General features: G+C 41.4%; 1 protein-coding gene across 4 annotated transcripts in view; it reads left to right on the top strand.

Moving 5' to 3' along the window:
• tbc1d14 (TBC1 domain family, member 14) overlaps window positions 1–18,761 on the top strand; it is a 43,325-nt gene that overhangs the window by 8,980 nt on the left and 15,584 nt on the right. For 3 of the 4 annotated variants that reach the window (XM_056369124.1, XM_056369126.1, XM_056369127.1), the window contains 3 exons: window positions 5,535–5,658; window positions 16,958–17,082; window positions 18,619–18,701. In XM_056369124.1, coding sequence (XP_056225099.1) covers window positions 5,535–5,658; window positions 16,958–17,082; window positions 18,619–18,701 — 332 coding nt within the window. Of the gene's footprint in view, window positions 1–5,534; window positions 5,659–10,932; window positions 11,142–16,957; window positions 17,083–18,618; window positions 18,702–18,761 lie in introns of those variants that run through there. The other variant, XM_056369128.1, reaches the window with a different exon arrangement.

The following is an 18,761-nucleotide window of genomic DNA, read 5'->3' as shown; positions in this document are numbered from 1 at the left end:
TTTAATGAAAGCAAATTTGGTGAGCAGTTGAATTCTGTGGCTTTTTGTGCTACACAGCCTGTTTCTTGTGGACTAGATACACACTGTTCCTTTGACTGTTGTAAAGGAACGCCGGGAGCAGCTCTGCATCTTGCTCACTCATGTCTTTTATGATTGGGGGGGGGGGGGGGGGAACTCAATGTACTATGCTTTCCTTCTTCGTGTACTAGCTTGTTTGGTATGTCTGTGCCAGGTAGTTGGGTGAAGCATACAAACGATTAGGACACCTTTTTATCACCTTATTTGCACACATCAAGACTGAACACAAGCGTTGTGAAATCCAAGAGTTCCTGGGAGACTTTACCACAAACCAGTGCAGTACAAAGCCCCAGTTTGAATTCAACAACATACAAACAAGCCCCTTTGCCTGTCCTTTTTGATTTTTCTAGCCGTTCCACTTGAGCACTCGACCATAGCTGCAGCCATTCAGGTGTCACGTTGGAGCACATTTGGCCCGGACTGAATGCAAAGCATGCTGCTGCTTTGTTTGACATTTGTTTGGTGGCAGGCACGAAATCTGAAAAAAAAAAATCACAGTCCCTGGAACTGTACAGAAAAATGTGATGTACAAAGTATTCAGAGACTTAAAGCCAGGGTCTGCTTTTTGAAAGTGGCCTCTGCACTTCAGTCTGTGCAGCATTGTTTTATGGTGGCTCATGGGGTTACTCAAGTTCACCACTCCCTATTGTTCAAAGCCTGGTCACAGTTTACTTTTTCCATCCTAGGTTTGCTCTGTTGTGCTGTGTTGTGGGATGATAGACAGATAGATAGATATACATTCTTTATTTATCCCCTAGGGGAAATTGATGAAATTAGGTTTTTCTTTAAAGTCAGTAATAGATCCATCTGTTAGTTATCTTTTTGTTGTAAAGTTAATGAATAATTCACTTGTTGAGTTTGTTTATTGACATTGGAAGTAGTAGTTTGACAAGAGAGAAGTCTTTCTGCAAGGCTCAGCCTTTTGTCAGAACTTTGAACTGTTTCTAGAGGATGGAGTTTGCTCAGTTGTTACATAGATGTCTCAGTTGACATCACATGACCTAAGTGTGGAACTTTGGACACATGATAACAGCTCATAACAAAAACATGGGTGTCTAAATTATGATAAAGACCATAAGAAGTGATAAAAACAAGTAAGGGAAACTTGATAGAGGAATTCTTGGTCGTCAGTTCACTGTAGCTTTTCTCTGTTCTATTGCTTCCTTGTGCTAAAAGCTGATATTTCCTTCCATTTTGTTTTCTCTTGGTGGAGCTCAGTGACTTAGATTACAGCAGATAGTATTCAAATGACAGCTTCCTTTAGCAGTTCTGCATGTGAGTGTGAAATGTTGCTCTACAAGTGTCTGACGCCTCATGTCTTCCAGCATTTCTCTGTTATCTTTCTAAGAAAAGACAAATTGTTAGAAACATTGTTGCTTGTTTCCCCTGAGCTGTAGTGAAAATAGCTGAATGAGATAAGCTTAAATGCCACTGATAAACACACAGTGACTTCATGTTGGCCTCACAGTCTGTAAGAGAAGAGCTCAGAAGATGTGCTGGCCTTTCAATTCTGCGCTGTCATTCAACCTGTTCATTAAACTCTTGAGTAACCCGCAGAATGAGGAAATGTGTATCCTCGCATGTATAGGTGTAAGTAAGCAGAGTGGAAAATATGCAGCACCGATGTGAAACATATTACAATGAGCGAAACAAGAGCGAGGCGCTAAGAATAGAGTGTAAATAATGTTAAAGGAGACATGCAGGCTCGCTCGGCCTCATGCTCGCTGTGTTGTTGTGTGGACATGCACCATGAAAGAAAAAATAGATTTGGTCCTTGTTAAACATGACTTGTCACTTATTACTTTAGGAAACGTTTGGGAGACAAAAAGACCAGGGTGTTGTCATTTTGTGTTCAGGTTGCCACCGGAAATTTTACTGGTACAGAACAGGGGCGGGTTTCACAAGGATAGACTCCGACTGCAGCTTAGATATATCAAACAGTCAGACTTCAGAAGCAGTTTAGCTCTTGAATTTCTTAAGCCAGACTGTGGTACAATGATTTCTGGGTAAATTAAGACTTTTTTTCAAAACAACAACAAAAAAAAAATGGCTGACAGGAACTGCAGTTACATGCTCAGCTCCATTTATCCTCAGCAGAAAATGTTTGTCTTTTGGAGGAAGTCAACAGTTAGAAGAACGTTTTGCTTGAAGAAACAAGAAAATGAAAAATCAGATTTTGGTCTCTAAAAACTCTTTCCTTTCTCATCACTCTCTCCGTAACAATGTTGGTAAACCACAAATTATGTTTTTCGTTGTTAGGTGCTACTCGTCAGCGCAGTCATTGACTGTTACCATGGTAACATTGGTCTGAAGCCTGAGTTAGCCTAGGGGTAAGGTATCTAATGTTTTTGTCTTAAAATGAGAAATGGTCTGACTTGTATTACATTAATCTCTCAGCAGAATTAAGACTGAACTAACACTACAGACCAGTCTGAAATACCTCTGTGAAACCAGACCCTGTAGTTAGTTTCATAATAGCTATCACTTTCAGATGTTTGGGGTTGAAGTCGGTCTATCTTTGGTTTTAGAGAGATTCATGAAATTGGTGGAAAGCTTTTATGCACATAACATAATTAGTTGTCAACTGGAAGTTTGTATCTCCGCTGTCACTACAAAATAAAGGCCAAATGCCAAAAAAAGGGGGAAAATACACAGTAATTTTAGAGAAACTGTGTAACTTTTCTTTATTTGTTTATAACCATTTGTTTTGTAATGATTGTTTATGACCGAAAGTATTTATTGGCAAAAGTACGTCAAGTCAGCAATTACAGCGTAGACCATTCTCCAAAATGGTCAGACAGCCTGGCGCTGTTCCTGTGGGATTGGAGTAGATAATTTTGCAATGAGCAGTATGGTTTGATTGGTGGCTACATCACGTAGCACTGACCAGAAAAGTGATGATTGGCAGCAAAGCACAGCTGATATAGGATCTGTGAGCATTCATGGTGAAACTCTGTTAGAAGGATTTACTGAAATGTCCAGACTTCTAAAGTTCAATGTTTTTTGTTTTTTGTAGATTTGGATGAGTTATTAGCTGAGCACAACACACAGCAACAAACACACAAAACACACCTGCAGCAGACACAGTCAGCTATCAGTGGATGAAGCCTCCAGGCCTGTAGCTGTATCTGCTCAGTGTCTGTCAGCATGTTTCCTGTCCTCACTACCCCGTAGGCAACCCACAGGGCTTGGGTCATGCTGTGCGGCAGTCAGCGGTTCAAAGGTCATATTGATCTCACTGAAACAACTTGTATATTTAGGCCTCCTGTGCACTCTCAGGTCAACTGGGTTAAGTCTGTGTTGTGTCAGGGGTGGGGAAAAAATAGATTCACTGAAGTTTCCATATTGTTTTATTTGTCTATCTATTTACTTATTTATTTTATTTTACAATTTTGTTAAAGCCCGCGTTTATTCCTGAATTGATATTTATTTTGTTATTTGCACTGACCAAGACAGAGTCAAGAGGGTTTTATAGCGATGATGCTGCTGAAATAAAACACAGAAAGTCGGACTGACATGTGATGTGCATTGTTTTTGAATGAATAATGATATACATAGTCTCTAAAAGTTTCTGAGTCAAGTTTTTTCCATGTTCTAATTTTAAAAACTTCAACAGAAATTGCAATAAATCAAAAATATAGAATCACAATATTTATAGAATTGTGATACCACAAAATTGCACTACATATTGAATCAACACCAAAATATCGTGATGGCATAGAATCAGGAAATAATCATATCGTCCCAGCCCTAGTGTCAACACAACTTATTCAGCGTAAAGGGTTATCAACTTCAGTCGAAATCATCATATAAGGCAGTTGCCACGGTGACTTGCTCTCGGTGAGACTGATCTTAGATGAGCAGCAGGGTATGGACCTTTACTCTGCCCGTTGTGTCAGAGGAGGCTTTTTATTTGACCAGTTTATTCATGTCTTTTCACAGCTAGGCTCTATTCAGGTTTTTAATTAAAGCCCACACTAACAGCTCTGTGACAACACCGCACCGATGGAGAAATGAAAGGAAGCGCTGGCTAAATGGTACAGTGAACCCTGTCGAAAAGAGGAAGCCGCTTTGCATGTGGTGGATGGAGGCTAAACATAGAATGCAGATTGCTCTATCTTCAGTCCAAGAGATAGCAGGTGATTTTTGTTTTTAGTGCAGAGCAGTTAGTCTAGTGATAATTGGAAGTGGATTCTTCAGTGAAAACAACAAAGATGACCTTTTCTCATAATTTGAAGCAGCTGTAATGGTTCATCGTTGTTGCACTTTGCATGCTAGTTTTATTAGTCCACTGCCAGGTTACACGAGGTCACCCAGGCTACATTCACACAAATATGTTTTAGTTTTACAACACATTACCTTGCTACGTTTATGCCTGGCGTCCATACTATTCGGAAGTTTTCAAGCCCCTAAAATGTGGCCTTGTTTTAGTTAGAAAACTCCGGTTGTGTGTTTTAGTCTGGACTGGTTGAAATGGAGACTTTTGGAAACAACAACGTAGACAGAGACAGTTGAGAACAGCACACTTACAGTCATTCTTCTGAATATTCTGACACTAAAATGGCATTTTTGAGACGGATCAGGGGACAATTAACTTTATTTGAGACCTGTCTGTCTCAGCAATAAACCCCTTGCAAGATCTGGCAACACAGATCTCTCCTCATCTGTTGGTTCTGGTCTGGTTTCGCTGCTGCACTGCTTCACTTTCCAACAGCACAAGTTTAGAGGGACTTTTACTTGCAAACATGATTTTAAAAGTGAAGTAAAATCAGGTGTAAATTCATACTGTAACTCATGTTGTATTGTTGTTATGTTTAGACATAAACAAGCAGTCACAACCACGCCCACTTAGGAGACAGGAAGTGTAAACCATTTCATAACAGTGGTACTGCTTGTAATCTCTTACACATAGAGAGTATCTTTGAGGCAGACACCCACGTTTGCTTCCTGATTGGGTGTCATTAGTCACAACGAATCCTTCCCTGATTCATTCTCTGACACTCCTGTCACTCCATCCAATACATGTTTTCTGTTTTCTGTTGTAGTATTTTCTGCAACTAAGCAACCAACTGCAGAGCAGACAATCTGCTTCCTGCTTACACTGGCATGTGCATGCTCAGTGTATGTGAATGGTCATGTGATATGTGTTTTCAGGCATTTCAGTGTGGATGGACATTATTTCTGATACGGAGCTAAAACACTCAGTATCCTTTTTATTTTAAAACACTGTTTAAAAGTGAAAATGTATTAGTGTGGACATAGGTTCTTCTCTGGGTGGCCTGTATGGCTTTGTTCTTAAATCCATTGATTCCTTTTAAGTGCTTAGGTCAGTAGTAATAAGGACACACATTTATGCAGCTCCGCGGCTTGTGTTCCACTTTTTGCTCTGTGTTATAATAACCTCATTTATTTGTCCTCATGACTAATTCCCGCTGTCTGTCTGGCTTCTCTCTCAGGAGCCTGTTTGCCAGGAGAGTGAAGGACAGTCGGCCAGTGGAGCAGAGAGATCCAGGGTGGAAACTGTTTGGGAAAGTCCCCCCACGGGAAGGCTCCATCAAGGACCCTAAGAAAATACAAAAGGTAGAATATATTTTTTTTGGGGATCATGAAGAGCCCCTCTTACTGACTACATTTACTTGAACATAAAACACCTAGTAGCTGGAGGAAATTGGGTAAGAAATTAGATGATGAGGTCAAAAACTAGATGATGGATACCTGACCTGAGCCCAATGGGACATTAAAGGTGGGTCCAGATTCAGACAAAATGTAGAAATGGTGTTCAGGTTTGGGTCGGGTTCGGTCATGTCGACCTTTTGACAGTCGTTCACAAGATGCCCACATGTGTAAACAGGCAAGCAGTGGCCATGGTAACAACAACTGCATGACAGGGTAAAATATGCTTCAGGTTACACTAACTGTATCGGGCTTGTGTTTGGTTTGGACATAAAAAAGAGAATGCCTGTGAGGTTCGGGTCGGGCCTGTTTACTACTCTCTCTGACTGGGGTCGGTTAAGGAAGGGCTGCACGATATGCAAAAAAAATCATATTGCCATTATTTTGGCAGATATTTCAATTGGAGTGGTTGTTTGTGCATTTCATTTTCACTGGGAAAAAAAAAAAAATTATGTGGTTTTTGTTTGTCTTGCACCAAACAATCATGTTCCTTGTCTGGAGAATATGATGCGAAGCCCAGGGCGTCTCTGTAGCACCACAGCACTTATAGTGCTAAGAATGCACAACAATGCTGTGACACATTTTACTTTTATCAAAAAAAAATTTGCAGCTCCTGCAATTTGGATATTGCTCTTGGCCATATAGATTGGATTTTGAATTAATTGTGCAGCTCTAATTCAGACAGAAATATATTTGCTTATTTCCAAAAACACATGTCAGAATGTGCCAATTTCTGAATTGCATACAACACATTTAGAAGAGCTTAGACCAAGCCTGTCGCTAAACAATCGTGGTGTTCAATGAAGCCTGTGTAATATTTTAAATTGTCTCTTTATTAGTATTACAGCTCAGAATAGTAAGTGCGTTTTCAATAACTGATGCTCAGATGTTTTCTTCTATCTGACATTCTATATCAATCAAATACAAGTGATTTCTTAACATTGCTTCACATTTCTTAAGTTTGTCTGTTCTTTGATGTAGTTCAGATGTAGTTCAGCTGCAGTCATATCTCCACTGAAAATTAATGAGATACTTGTCTGAAATATTTAAGACCAGACTTGCTTAGTGTTGAAAAAGAGCTGCTGAACCATAGTGTAGCTTGTTGTTTACATGGCAACATCTGAGGCTGCGCTCAGCGGCATTCTGTGTTCTGTCCTAAAGAAGACATCAGTCGCATGAGCCAAAAATAGGTTTGTTTATTTCACTTCGTTTGGTTTTCTGTATGCTTTGTTTGAGCCTATCACAGAGAACATGGTCGCCCTGACTTTGAACTGAGGGGTGTTGTTTCCTCTGAACAGCTGATCCTTTCTAACTGTGTATTGAAAGAAAATCCAACAGTAAACTTTTTTTTTTTTAGTCCTATATATATAAAAAATACTTCTAATTCCACTTAATTAATTAATAAGGTCCATACTTCTTTGATTCACATGTTTGCCCTCCACAAGTGTCACATGAATAGTTTTTACTGGCCTTGCCATGGGCTGTCAGCTGCGGTTTAAGTTGCTGCTGTGGGTCGCGTGACCTCATGGTCAGGTGAAATGTAAAGCTACCAGACACACATTACAACAGCTGATTGACTGCTTCATAAGCATAACTGTATATAACTTTGTCACGGTTACTAGTGTCTTTAAACTGGAGTTTCAGTTTTGTTTCCCAGCTTTCCCTTTCTGTCCTGCGCAGTTTTAGTCAGACTTTAATAATGGTTCGAAAGGTCCATTGAAATGGTGCTGCAGTAGCTTGTGCCGCAGAACAGCTGTTGTTCAAAGGTCATATACATGAGCAACCAGCTTTTGATGCAATAATGCCTTTTTACAGAGCTCATTACTGCACCATGGGACAGTAAAAACCAATCAGTATACTAACATTATGACTCCTGCTCAGGAAAGATAACGGCTGAGATTCTGTTATGTAATCTCTGTGGACCAGGACTTTAAAAGGAGTCTAAAATATTGAGAACATATTGTGACAATCTGTTGTGTTCTTGAATACCAGGAGCACAATGCCCCGAGCAACAACCCTCCCATCAGTGACATTTAGGTTGTACAGCTAATATTAGAAAGCCCCAGGCTGAAAAGCAAACAGCTGCTCAATGTGTTTTTGTCTTCAGTGTTGACCTGGCTAATATTTCACCTGAAAAATGAATGTACACACAGTATACAGTCATGGCTTTGGTAGCATGTGAGAAATGACAATATCATCCAACTTTTTAATGGAGTAAAAACTTTAGCAGCAAGTTTATTAATACACAGTGGATTTTTTTAAACTTCATTTCTCAGTAGCACTGTTAGCTTAGTTATTTTCAAAATGGTGTTGCCATCTAATTAATGTTGCATGTGACACCCTGGACGTCACTACAGTATACACTTCCCGGAAACAACGCTTACCACATGGCACTCAACTGTTTGTCCACGTTCTGCGCCACCATGAGACGCTTCCCTTTGTCTCCTCATTCAGTTTGAGTAGAGGAAGAGAGCAGGGGCAGCATGAGCGGCGCGGACCGACACGCTCATGTGCGGTGAACAAAAGCAAGGTCGTTAAATCCCCTGCCGATCATTGTCATCAATGGTTGTCATCGCTGCCTCTGGTAAATACATCCACGTTAGCCTCCACTCCCAGCAATTTCCTGGACTGGATCGCTTGTTGACTGGACTGGACTGATTAACTGATTGACTGACAACACAAGTGTGTTTGTGTCCAAGTAGGCTGAACCGAACTAATTTAACTTTTCTTCTCAAAACGAGCTGAATTAAGTTTCATTTTCTTTTTTTTGTCAACAGTGATTTAGCAAAATTAAAATAACTCCAAAATCCAAAGTGGAATTTTGAGTAAGAAGGGTCTTTGTTGGTTTTGGGACTTTGGGATTTGGGAATATTTAGTGAATATCTTTCAATATACAGCAATTTTTGTTTATTGCAATAAAATTTTGTGCTTGTGTTTTCTTTTTCAACAAGGGAGGGAAAACTACCAACAAAACTTGACCTAACTTAAATGCCAGGAAGGAGACCTGGCTGGCATCGCTAATAAAAAATAAAGCTTAAAAATCTCAAGTCAAACTGTGAAAAGCTTCACGAGCTTTCCAACAGGAGCAAGCTGTACTTACCACACTCACCAAATGCTACGCTGATAAATTTTATTTCTCTTGAATAAAAAATTTAAAAAATCCCAGAAGTAAGTCTAATATAGCACAACATAATGAGTGCATTTGTTTATTATATACATTAGATGGTTCTTGTTGTCCAGTAACTTCAATGTAGTTAGGTGCCTTATCGGAGTAGTTTGTAGGTTAGCTTCCCTCTTTAAACAGAAGTGTAATTCTGCTGTATCTTAACTGCTTCCAAAGAAAAGTAGCTTGTAGCGTCATGAGCAACAGCGTCAAGTAGCTTTATCAAAACTCTAAAAATGTAGATGTAGATTTATATCTAAAAGAAAATGGGTTACTACTAGCCACTTTTTAACCATGCAATTGAATTCTGCCGTTTTTCTGTGTCAGACTCTAACCTCACTGCAGCGGTAACGTGCCACATGCGTGTGATGCAGTGTTTGTGTCGCTCAGCCAGCTGAAATTCAAAATGTCAAGGTCGTTGAGAGCACTTTGTTAGATAGCCAGCTGGTGACTGGAAACTTATAATTTCCCAGTACCATTCAAAGGCAAACAGCAAAGTGTCTCAGGCCCAATTAAAGACGATGGCAGCTCTCTACTGATAAAACAAACCTAAGAACAAGATGGCAGCACGTAATTAGAGCGTGGAGAAGCCTGTTATTACCATGTGGCTGACACCAGGGCAGTAGCCCTCTCCTTTTTGCTCTTTGTGCTGTTGATACCTGTTAATGTGCAGTAATCTACAATTTACATATCAATGCTCTAACATGTCGCACACTATTTCAATCCCTGTAAATATTGACCGTTTTGTGGTATTGGTTTGAAATTAGAACGCCAGGATTGAAATGCTATATCTTACTCAAGTGCATGTGAACACACAAACACTCAAACGCACACACTCGCTGCACACACCCACGTGTGCTTTAAATCCTCGGTCCATCTCATCTGTGGCTGTAACCTTATATTGGACCGCAGGATTGGGTTAACAAGGATAGGCTTTCAAGCTTTTGTGTCGCCACTGACGCTGCTATTCAAAGGTGGGGTCAGTAAACTGTGTGCGTGCGTGTGTGTGTGTGGAATGCTTTATTTGCCTAGGTTATTATACAGGTGCGCACTGTGCTACTTCAACCAGCAACGTTTCCCCTTTTGAGAGCAACACAGTGAATCAAGTCTGATATTCTAATTTACACCACTTTGCATCGCTGTGAGTTCGGGGACTCGGTGTTGAAAAAATTATGTGTTCTGTAAGCTGCTAAGCCTCCAATTATCAATGTGTGGCAGCCGAGACAAGTGTGAGATCTTGGCATGAGGCTGAATTGAAATTGGATAATATTCCCAGCAGGAGTTTAAATCTGAATGTAAAGTCATTTAAACCCCCTTTTAAACTTAAATAAATGAGGGATTTTGAGAACCACTACAGATGGTTATATGTAATTTAGGCTGAAACTTGTGATAACTGATGTTTTCTACAGTAAATTGAGTTGTCACATTCATCATCTCAGAGATTAATCATCAGAGATACAGTCAATTCAGAGATACAGTAGTTTTTTTCTACACCAGTATTAGACTATCATGGCTCAATTGTTGAGTGTCTACATAATCATGATTCCATAGGCATCCGGGAATTGAGCGAAACAAAGCAAGCAAACTAGGGTGGGTTGAGAGGACGCCTTTCTCCAAGGTTTGTCCTGAGGGCGGTCTCACAGCCTCTTCCCCTGTCCTAGAGCACAAGATATACAAGATGTTAAGTTGTTTAGGGGCTTCGTCTGCTGCTGCTCGTTCAGTCCTGACTGGATTAACAGCAGAGAGCTGAGGGGCTGAAACACGATCCGTTACTCTGGGGTTGATTAGAATGGCTGACAGGACAAAGCAGAGCACAGAACTCCTTCAGTGCAGTAGCGATGACTAATAACACACGGTGGTGCTGATTTGCTGACACACACACAGACACGCAGCAGCAGCAGCAGCAATAGACCTGATGCAGAGCCGCTCAGCGTAGCGTCACTGCTCGGAGAGAGAGACGGAGAGAGAGAGAGAGAGAGAGAGAGAGTGAGTGAATGAGCGAGAGGGGGGGTGGGGGGGTTGTATCATGCTGCTACTGCATCTTTTCCAATGCGGGGTGTGTCCCTCTATCGGCAGCTTGACTGTCCCTCTGGCCTCCTTTCGCACCTCCTGGGTGTCCTGTTGCCAGGAGTGAGCCCTGAGGGGCAGCGATGATGATAGGCTAGGGTTTTGGAAAACGAACCCCCACCGGAGGACTGGCTGTCTGTAAGGAAACGCAGCGTTCATGGTGAGTGAGCATTTGCACGGTGAGGACACAAGCGGGTGAGCACGGTGACCCACTGTCTCTCTCCTTGTCTGGCAGAATCAGAGGGCATCTGTAGTCAGAGCGTGAACGAGAGGCGGCAGAGGAAGAGGACGGCTCGGGTTTCACATAATAGCCTCTTTCAGCTTGGTTGTAGCTCTGTGCTTGGTGGTGGTTGTGGAGTGAAAGCGAGGTGATGATTGTCAAGATGTCTCAGTCACTAGAAAAGATGAAAATGTCTGGGTTTTTTTTATTTATTTATTTTTTTTTTTTTGGATGCGTTGATTGACTAATGTCCACCCAGGGGCTGACCCATCATCACTGCATGTAACTTGACCTGTGGCCTGCAAGTTAGTACAACAAAAGCATGAGCAGCCGCATGACAGCACCGACTTTTTTTTTTTTTTTTCTTTCTTCTATTTGGCTTTTTGAAGCGTGTCAAGGGATTTCCTCCTGCTGCTCTCTCTGATGGAGTTAAAGAGACACAGCTCATTTGACAGCTGAAACAGTGGGACTGCTTTCCAGTGAAACATGCTTAGAGAGGGAAAAGGAAAAAAAAAAAAGCAGTGGGTTATATCGTGAGTGTTTTGGTGCCGGTGCATTTAGTTCCATCTGTTAGTCTGGTTATTGTACATTTTCTTCATTTTGTCTTAACAAAGCTGCTTGTGCTCGTCCTTCCCCTGTGGTAAATCCGGTTCAAATGTTAGTGCGTCAGCTGCTGCGTGTTAAAACATTCATTCAGATATATTTGATTATGTAAACAATGATTTATTACATCCCAAATCTGTCTTATTTGTAGTTTCCTGTTATTTTGAATGACCAGATATGATAAGTCAGACTAAAGCATTATATGGTCTAAGTTAAATGGATTTGGTTGATTTTTCTAAAAGGATATGTGAGAAGCAATGCAAATTATTTTTTCACTGCTACAAGCTATTTAGTTGTTAATGTGTACATAGGAAAACACTGCTGAACTGCTTGGCGTTTCAAATCAAAACAATATCAATGTAATAACAATAAAGAAGAAACACAGATCTCACACCCGATTCTTAACTGATTACAAAACAAGTGCAGACAAGTGTAAAAATACATACAGAGGATACAACAAACACGTAGGAAAAAATACAAAAAGACAGAGGGGGAAAAAAAGGGGATAATGACAATTTGCAGAGGGTATCTATTAGAAATAAATCAATAAATAAGAAGCCATTAGTGTTCCAGGGCTGTCGCAGGTAAAAGTTGACCGTTGTGAGAGACACGTGGTGAAATCTTTGGTTGTCTATCTAGAAGTGTTGATCCTGTGAGACAAACTCCACCGGCGGCAAATTTAGAGACGCATGAAAAGGTGTCGGAAACTTCCCACAATGTGTTCACAAGTTGACTTCATCTGGGAATGCTGGAATTTGTGGTGTTGTCAGTAAAAAAAAAAAAAAAAAAAAAGTCAATAGAATCGTGGAATTTGAGGTCTGATTAGTGAACTTGTAACCTCTCATGTGATAGCAGCCAAACAAAACACACCTGCCTGCTACACACCACACTGCTATCTGACTCCTTCCCACTCTGTTCTGAGCTGAAGCAGTTTCCAGTGAAGAGCTGGGACTTAGAGTAGTTTGGCATCGTGCAGTGAAACCAGGCTGAGCACCCTGCTGTGGCCTTTCATCTCTCAGCTTACATTATTGAGAAAGCCTGTGGTGTTTTCCTGAAGATATGATGCAAAGGCAGTTTTACCAACAGTTGCGACAGTGGTGTATTTTCAAGCCCAGTTTGTACCTTTTTTCTCAGAACCTCCAGCTGTTTTTTTGTTTTTTTTTTATCATAACAATAAGACTTTACCACAGTAGAACTTTAGACTGTGACTTTGTTGGACCACACGGAGCGATGCTACTAAGCGCCAATCATAATGGCCATTAACAGCCAACAACTACGTTTTCGCCTCTCGTCCACACAGACTTTTGGAAATGATGACATAGACACCCCATCGCTCCCTGATTGGGTCTCATCAGCCTCGACTACAACTGGTGAAAGCAATATGATAGTGGAATACAAGTCTTACTGACCTTGTTGTCTTTACTAGCAGATGTAATTCGCTTAAATTCTGCATTTTAACACTGTCTTTGCTGTTCTTCGTTCATAGCATTTGTTTTTTTGCAACTAATTAACTGCAGAGTAAACAATCTGCTTCCTGTTGACACTGGCTCCATGGCGCGCGTGCCCGGTGCACGTGATTGCTCATGTATTTATGTGTTTTCAGGTGTGATAGTATGGGCGGAGATCGAAAACGCCTTGGTTTTAGGAGTAAAGGAAAAAGGGAGTTGGTACAGGAAGAAGAGGTTGATTGAAATGTGTAACAAAAGCATGTTGAGTAAAAAAAGGTTGACTTTATGGTTGTAATTTGCTATGGGTCGCAAGATTATTTAAAGGATGCAAAAGTGTTGAAAAACACCAGTTGTGTGTTAAAGGGGACGAGTCCAAGCAGAAATGGTTAACAGAGCTCCAGGAGGAGAGCCAGGGAGGTAATAATGTGTAATCTGTTTCCTTCTCTCTTCTGTCTGCTCGCTTCTTGTCAGCTTAAGTACTGATTCACCAGTAGAACTAGTTGTTGAGTGACAGAGGAATGTACAGTGATGTGGTGAGCCTTTACTGACTGTTTCCCTGTCCACAGACTCTTCTCTCTACACTGTCATACACATCCCGTCTTCTGTTTCAACCTTGTTGGTAGCACCTGCATTGCTGCTGAACAGATGCCAGATTGCCTTTCCCTCCTCCCTCCCCCAATCTGTCTCCCTCACCCTCTTCTCCTCTCCCTCCCTCCCTCCCTCCCTCTCTCTGCAATATCCATCCATTCCCAGGGTGCAAAGCTCCGGCTAACGTTTTTTATCGACCTGCAGCTGTTCCCTTGGGTACACACTGACTTTAATAAACCAAGCAGCACTACATGCATGTCATCTGTTCATCTAAGCACTGAGCCGCGGTTAAACAAGACTATTTTTTCATTTTTCTACATATTAATATACTTTGCAAAATATTCTATATGGTTAGCTTGATAGATACATCCATCACAGGTTATAGACCAAATTCATGAGTCTACTTAACGTAGTTAATTTTCTCATGCACTAAGGGATCATTAGTTTTCAGGTTTACACACATTCAGTTTGGCCTCCAGATGAATTGATTTAGGTAATCTACATACACTGCTGGTTTGTTTACTCAGTATTATAACTATTCCAAATGATGGTAAAACTACAAAAAAGAGGCCTAAGTTAAAATAAACTGGAAGACACCAACATGATTTTTACCACATTAGTATTTGAGCTGATTTGATTATAGTGATGAAAAATTGCAACTTTTGTGCAGCAGAACAAGCTGTATACTGACGTATTATCAAGCTGATAGGGCTCATGTGATAGCAGACACAGAGCAACATTGGCACACATTTGGAGTAATGTGAATCACTGAAATCAGCTGCCTAAATGAAGTTGCTGAGAGCAGCGAGATTGGATCAAAACAATAAAGTTATGGCTCATAAAACCAAAACAATGTGCTTAAAGACGCAAAAAATTTCCAAGCAGAGGGGAACTGCAGTTACGTGAAAGAGCGATTCCTTTCACATTACACGCATCATAATTTTATCCATTGTTAATGCAAAAAAAAAATGGATTAGAGCTGCTTTGAAGTTTCATTTCCCTCCTACAGCTCCTTTGTACTCTAAGCTTTTTTTTTTACGTTAATGGTGTGTCATTAGATTTATATTGGGATGCAATTTAACTTCACTACTTACTTTCAAGGCAAAGTTGAAGTCAGGAATTGAACATGAGTGCCATAAGATGTGTCATTTCACCAACAAAAATGTAAGTTTTGTTTAATTTTAACTGAAGTCGTTAATGGCATGGATGCTGTAGGTGGAAGGTGTCAGTTTTAGTATAACTGAAATTGCCCATCAGCACAAAGCCTTGTCATGAGGCTCTGCGGCCTGAGGGTGATCTGGACCAAACCTGCAGCCTGCTGATAATCCTGAATACAATGCAGTCAAAGCAGGGGGGGACAAGAGGGGGGTGAGGGCTGGATAGACAGTCGTGGAGCATGAATCACCTCCATGTTCCAGCAGTGGTGGACAGCTTTCCATTAAAACTTTGACTTCCAGCTTCTCACATCCTCCTCTCATCCTTTCTTCATCCATCAGTGCTTTCATTTCTTACTGTCTTTAGAGTCGACTACTTCTCTGGCATTTTCCTCTCAGGCTTTCCTCTCTTCTCCTCTCCTCCTCCCACCTCTTGTCATTCTAAGATAAGTAGATACTGTTGACTGCTACTTTGTGGTTGCTCCCTCCTTTAAAGCTGAATTCTCTTAGCTCCTAATCCTGCACTGCAGTCATTCACTCATTTAAATCTTGAATTACAGCAGATTTGGTCCACTTTAGGTTTACTTTATTGGTTTACACATCACCTTTTAAGGCGTGTTTCTGTCCTCACTCTTAAACAATGGAGAATGTGATATTTATTTTGCTTTTACATCAGTGCAGTCACTTTTGTTGTTAGCAGTACCAGCACCAGCCCTTCAGGAATAGCAAGGTCATTGGTTGGTCAGTCGGTGCACCATTTTGACATTGAATGGATTGCCATGAAATCTGATATGAACATTTCATCTAGCAGCATTGTCAGGTCAAAATTATTCTGCATCTAGTACTTTGGTTTATGACCTAAGGTATGCAGAACCAATCACCTACCCATTACCCATTACCCATCACACCATACCCAAGTCTTTATGCTAAGCTAAGCTAATCTTCAAGCTGTTGCTTCATATTTAATGGACAGATGTGAGACTTTCAATGTTATAATCTAAGTCGCCAAGAAAGCAGATAAATGTGTTTCTCAAAATGTTGGAACTGTTCCTTAAAACTGGAATATTCTCCGCTAAACGTCAACATATTAACACTGTCATTATGAGCATGTTGCTTGCTGACATTAGCATCGGAACAACCTCAAAGAGCCACTAACGGGCCTTTTTACATTTGGCACCTTGATATCCTGTCGTCCCCCTCCTCAAGCAAAATTCAGCGTGATTCAATTACCTCTATTTGTCTCCCGGGGCCAATGGAGACCAGGCTCTGGTACAACAGGCAGTGATGCAGCATGTTGTTAAATCTAACAGTCATGCATACACACACAGGAATAGATATTCCTGCCTGATCAATGTGAGAGTCCCTGTGGTAGCAAAGCGTTAAGCTGATTGCTTGCAGACCTCAGCCTGCATTATTAACCAGTTCAACACACACTGGAGGACATTTTGGATACACAGTGGGGTGTGTGTGTGTGTGTGCCTGTGCCGATAGCTCAGAGCTGCTACCTTACACACACACACACACAAAACCTGTAGGTCAATCAGCTGATAGTTGGCCTCGTGTTAAAGTGCTCTGTGGCCTCAGCTGTAACAGACTGACTGTCACATGACCTGCTCTTTCTATAGGCCTGCATCACGCTCCCAGTGGTGGAGCAGAAACCACACACTCATTAGACACCAGCTGACAAATGCTCAGAGGCCATAAGAACACAAGGTTGTCAAGACGTTTCTGTGTGACTTAATGTGGATGTACAAGCCCTCCCTCTTGTTTTCTCTTCACTCTGTCTGTGTGTAGATGCCGTGTACACGTCATTGCCACCAGCCATGTGAAACTAAATATAGCCTAAATGAAACTGACCTCAAAAGCGTGTTGATGGTGTCCCTGTAACACTGTTGTAATTATACTTGCAGTTTTATTTTTACGACCATTTGTCTGAATCATCTGTCGTCATTTCTGTTGTCAGGAATATGAAACAAAGAGTGGCAGAGCTGGACCTGGCAACCCAACGTCTCCCAGGCAGAGTGTGAGGAAAAACCTGGACTTTGAGCCGCTCTCCACCACTGCTCTTATACTGGAGGACAGACCTGCGTATGTCAACACACACACACACACACACACACACACACACACACACACATTGTCTTTGATCTCTGACTGTCCCACATTTTTCATTCTCTTTCACTGCGAGTGGAGCTTTTAAAAAAAATTTTCTCAGAAAATAAAGCCATGTCTGTTTTCTTTCTGTCTCCGTCGTCCCCTCATTCCAGCCCTCCCTCCTCTGCTGGGTCATTAGACTCTGTTCAGTATTGTTCCGGCTCTCGCTGCGTCCCCCGTTTGTCTGACAGTCGGTAAAAGAGAAGTGCTGCTGAAAGATTAATGGTTCTCCCTCAGCCTGGCTCCATTACCCTGCTTTTCGGCTGGACCGGCCACAGGCCAGCACAACAGCGGCAAATGTCTGCGACTGACTGAGTGATAGAGTTGAGCGAGTGATAATGTTACACCATTGGTTAGCCAAGTGTTGAACTTTGTCATTGGCCGTTCTTTCAAAATGATTTGGTGCAAACATTTTCTAACCCGTCATCAGGGATTACAGTGGCTCCACAACAGTTTTCAACCACTGTGCTTCTTCTAATAGTGACAGAGCCTTTATTTACCTCAACTACAGGTACTGTACTACAGGTTTGATATTATAATTGGTCATACACATATTTTGGTTGGAGGCCTTGTTTTCATTCACACCTGTTTGCCCTGTTAGTTACTGCCGGTTTCACTTAGAAGGAGAAACTTCATCTTTTGGCTCATCAGCATCTTCTTCAGCATCATCTTCAACATCATGACACTGAAAAGACTGAAGAAACTGAGTCTATTCTATTGTAAGACAAACAGCAGCTGCCAGAAGCAGCTCAGGCTGCTACTGACTGTCCTTTCACCTGGTTGTTTGGTTGGTTGTTTGTGATACTCTCTCTACATTTTTAATTCTTTTTACTTTTTCTTGAAATATTATAACTTTTTTCTCATAAAATTACAACTTAATTCTCGTTATATAACATAAGACCAAAACTAAACAGCCAGGTTTTCACAAAATTAACATTTAGTTTTTAACCGTTGGTCGGAGAACGACTGAACAGGGAAAGTTAGATAAGTTAACACCCTCCTTCGCACAGCAAAGAGTAACAGCCCGCCCACACACTGGCCCTGGCTGAGCTCCCTCTCTACACTTTTGTACTCCCACTGATCAGTGAGTGGAAGCAGCTGTGAGCACCTAACCTGCTCCACCCGAGGAGGAGCGACACCTGGAGCGGAACAACACCAAACACAATCCACCGCGCTAGAGCCGTCACAAATACAACACAGTTGCATTATAATAAATGCAGTAAATGGGTCCAACACGTTGTGTAACCACTGGATGATGCAGCTGTGTTACATGTACAGCACAGTATAGAGTTCACTCCATAAACACAAGTTACAAGACCAAAGTCAGGGAAGGGCTCCTGTCCTGTTGTTCTCTGTATGATTTCCTTCCTTCATGCCACAGAAACATGCTCAACATGAATAATGCAAGTTAAGCTCAGAGAACACATAGCTGCTAAGCCATGTATTTATGTGCATGTATGTGTGTTACAGTAATCTGCCTGCCAAGCCAGCTGAGGAGGCTCAGAAACACAGACAGCAGTATGAAGAGATGGTGGCCCAGGCCAAGAAGAGAGGTGAGGATCAATGATCTCTTACTATCCTTTTCCAGAGTGTAAGCTCATCCCTGGAGCTCA

Source organism: Seriola aureovittata, chromosome 23 (assembly GCF_021018895.1).
Source record: "Seriola aureovittata isolate HTS-2021-v1 ecotype China chromosome 23, ASM2101889v1, whole genome shotgun sequence".
Classification (NCBI taxonomy): Eukaryota; Metazoa; Chordata; class Actinopteri; order Carangiformes; family Carangidae; genus Seriola; species Seriola aureovittata.
Note: the sequence above shows the minus strand (reverse complement) of the source record. Positions and strands in the feature narration are given on the sequence as shown.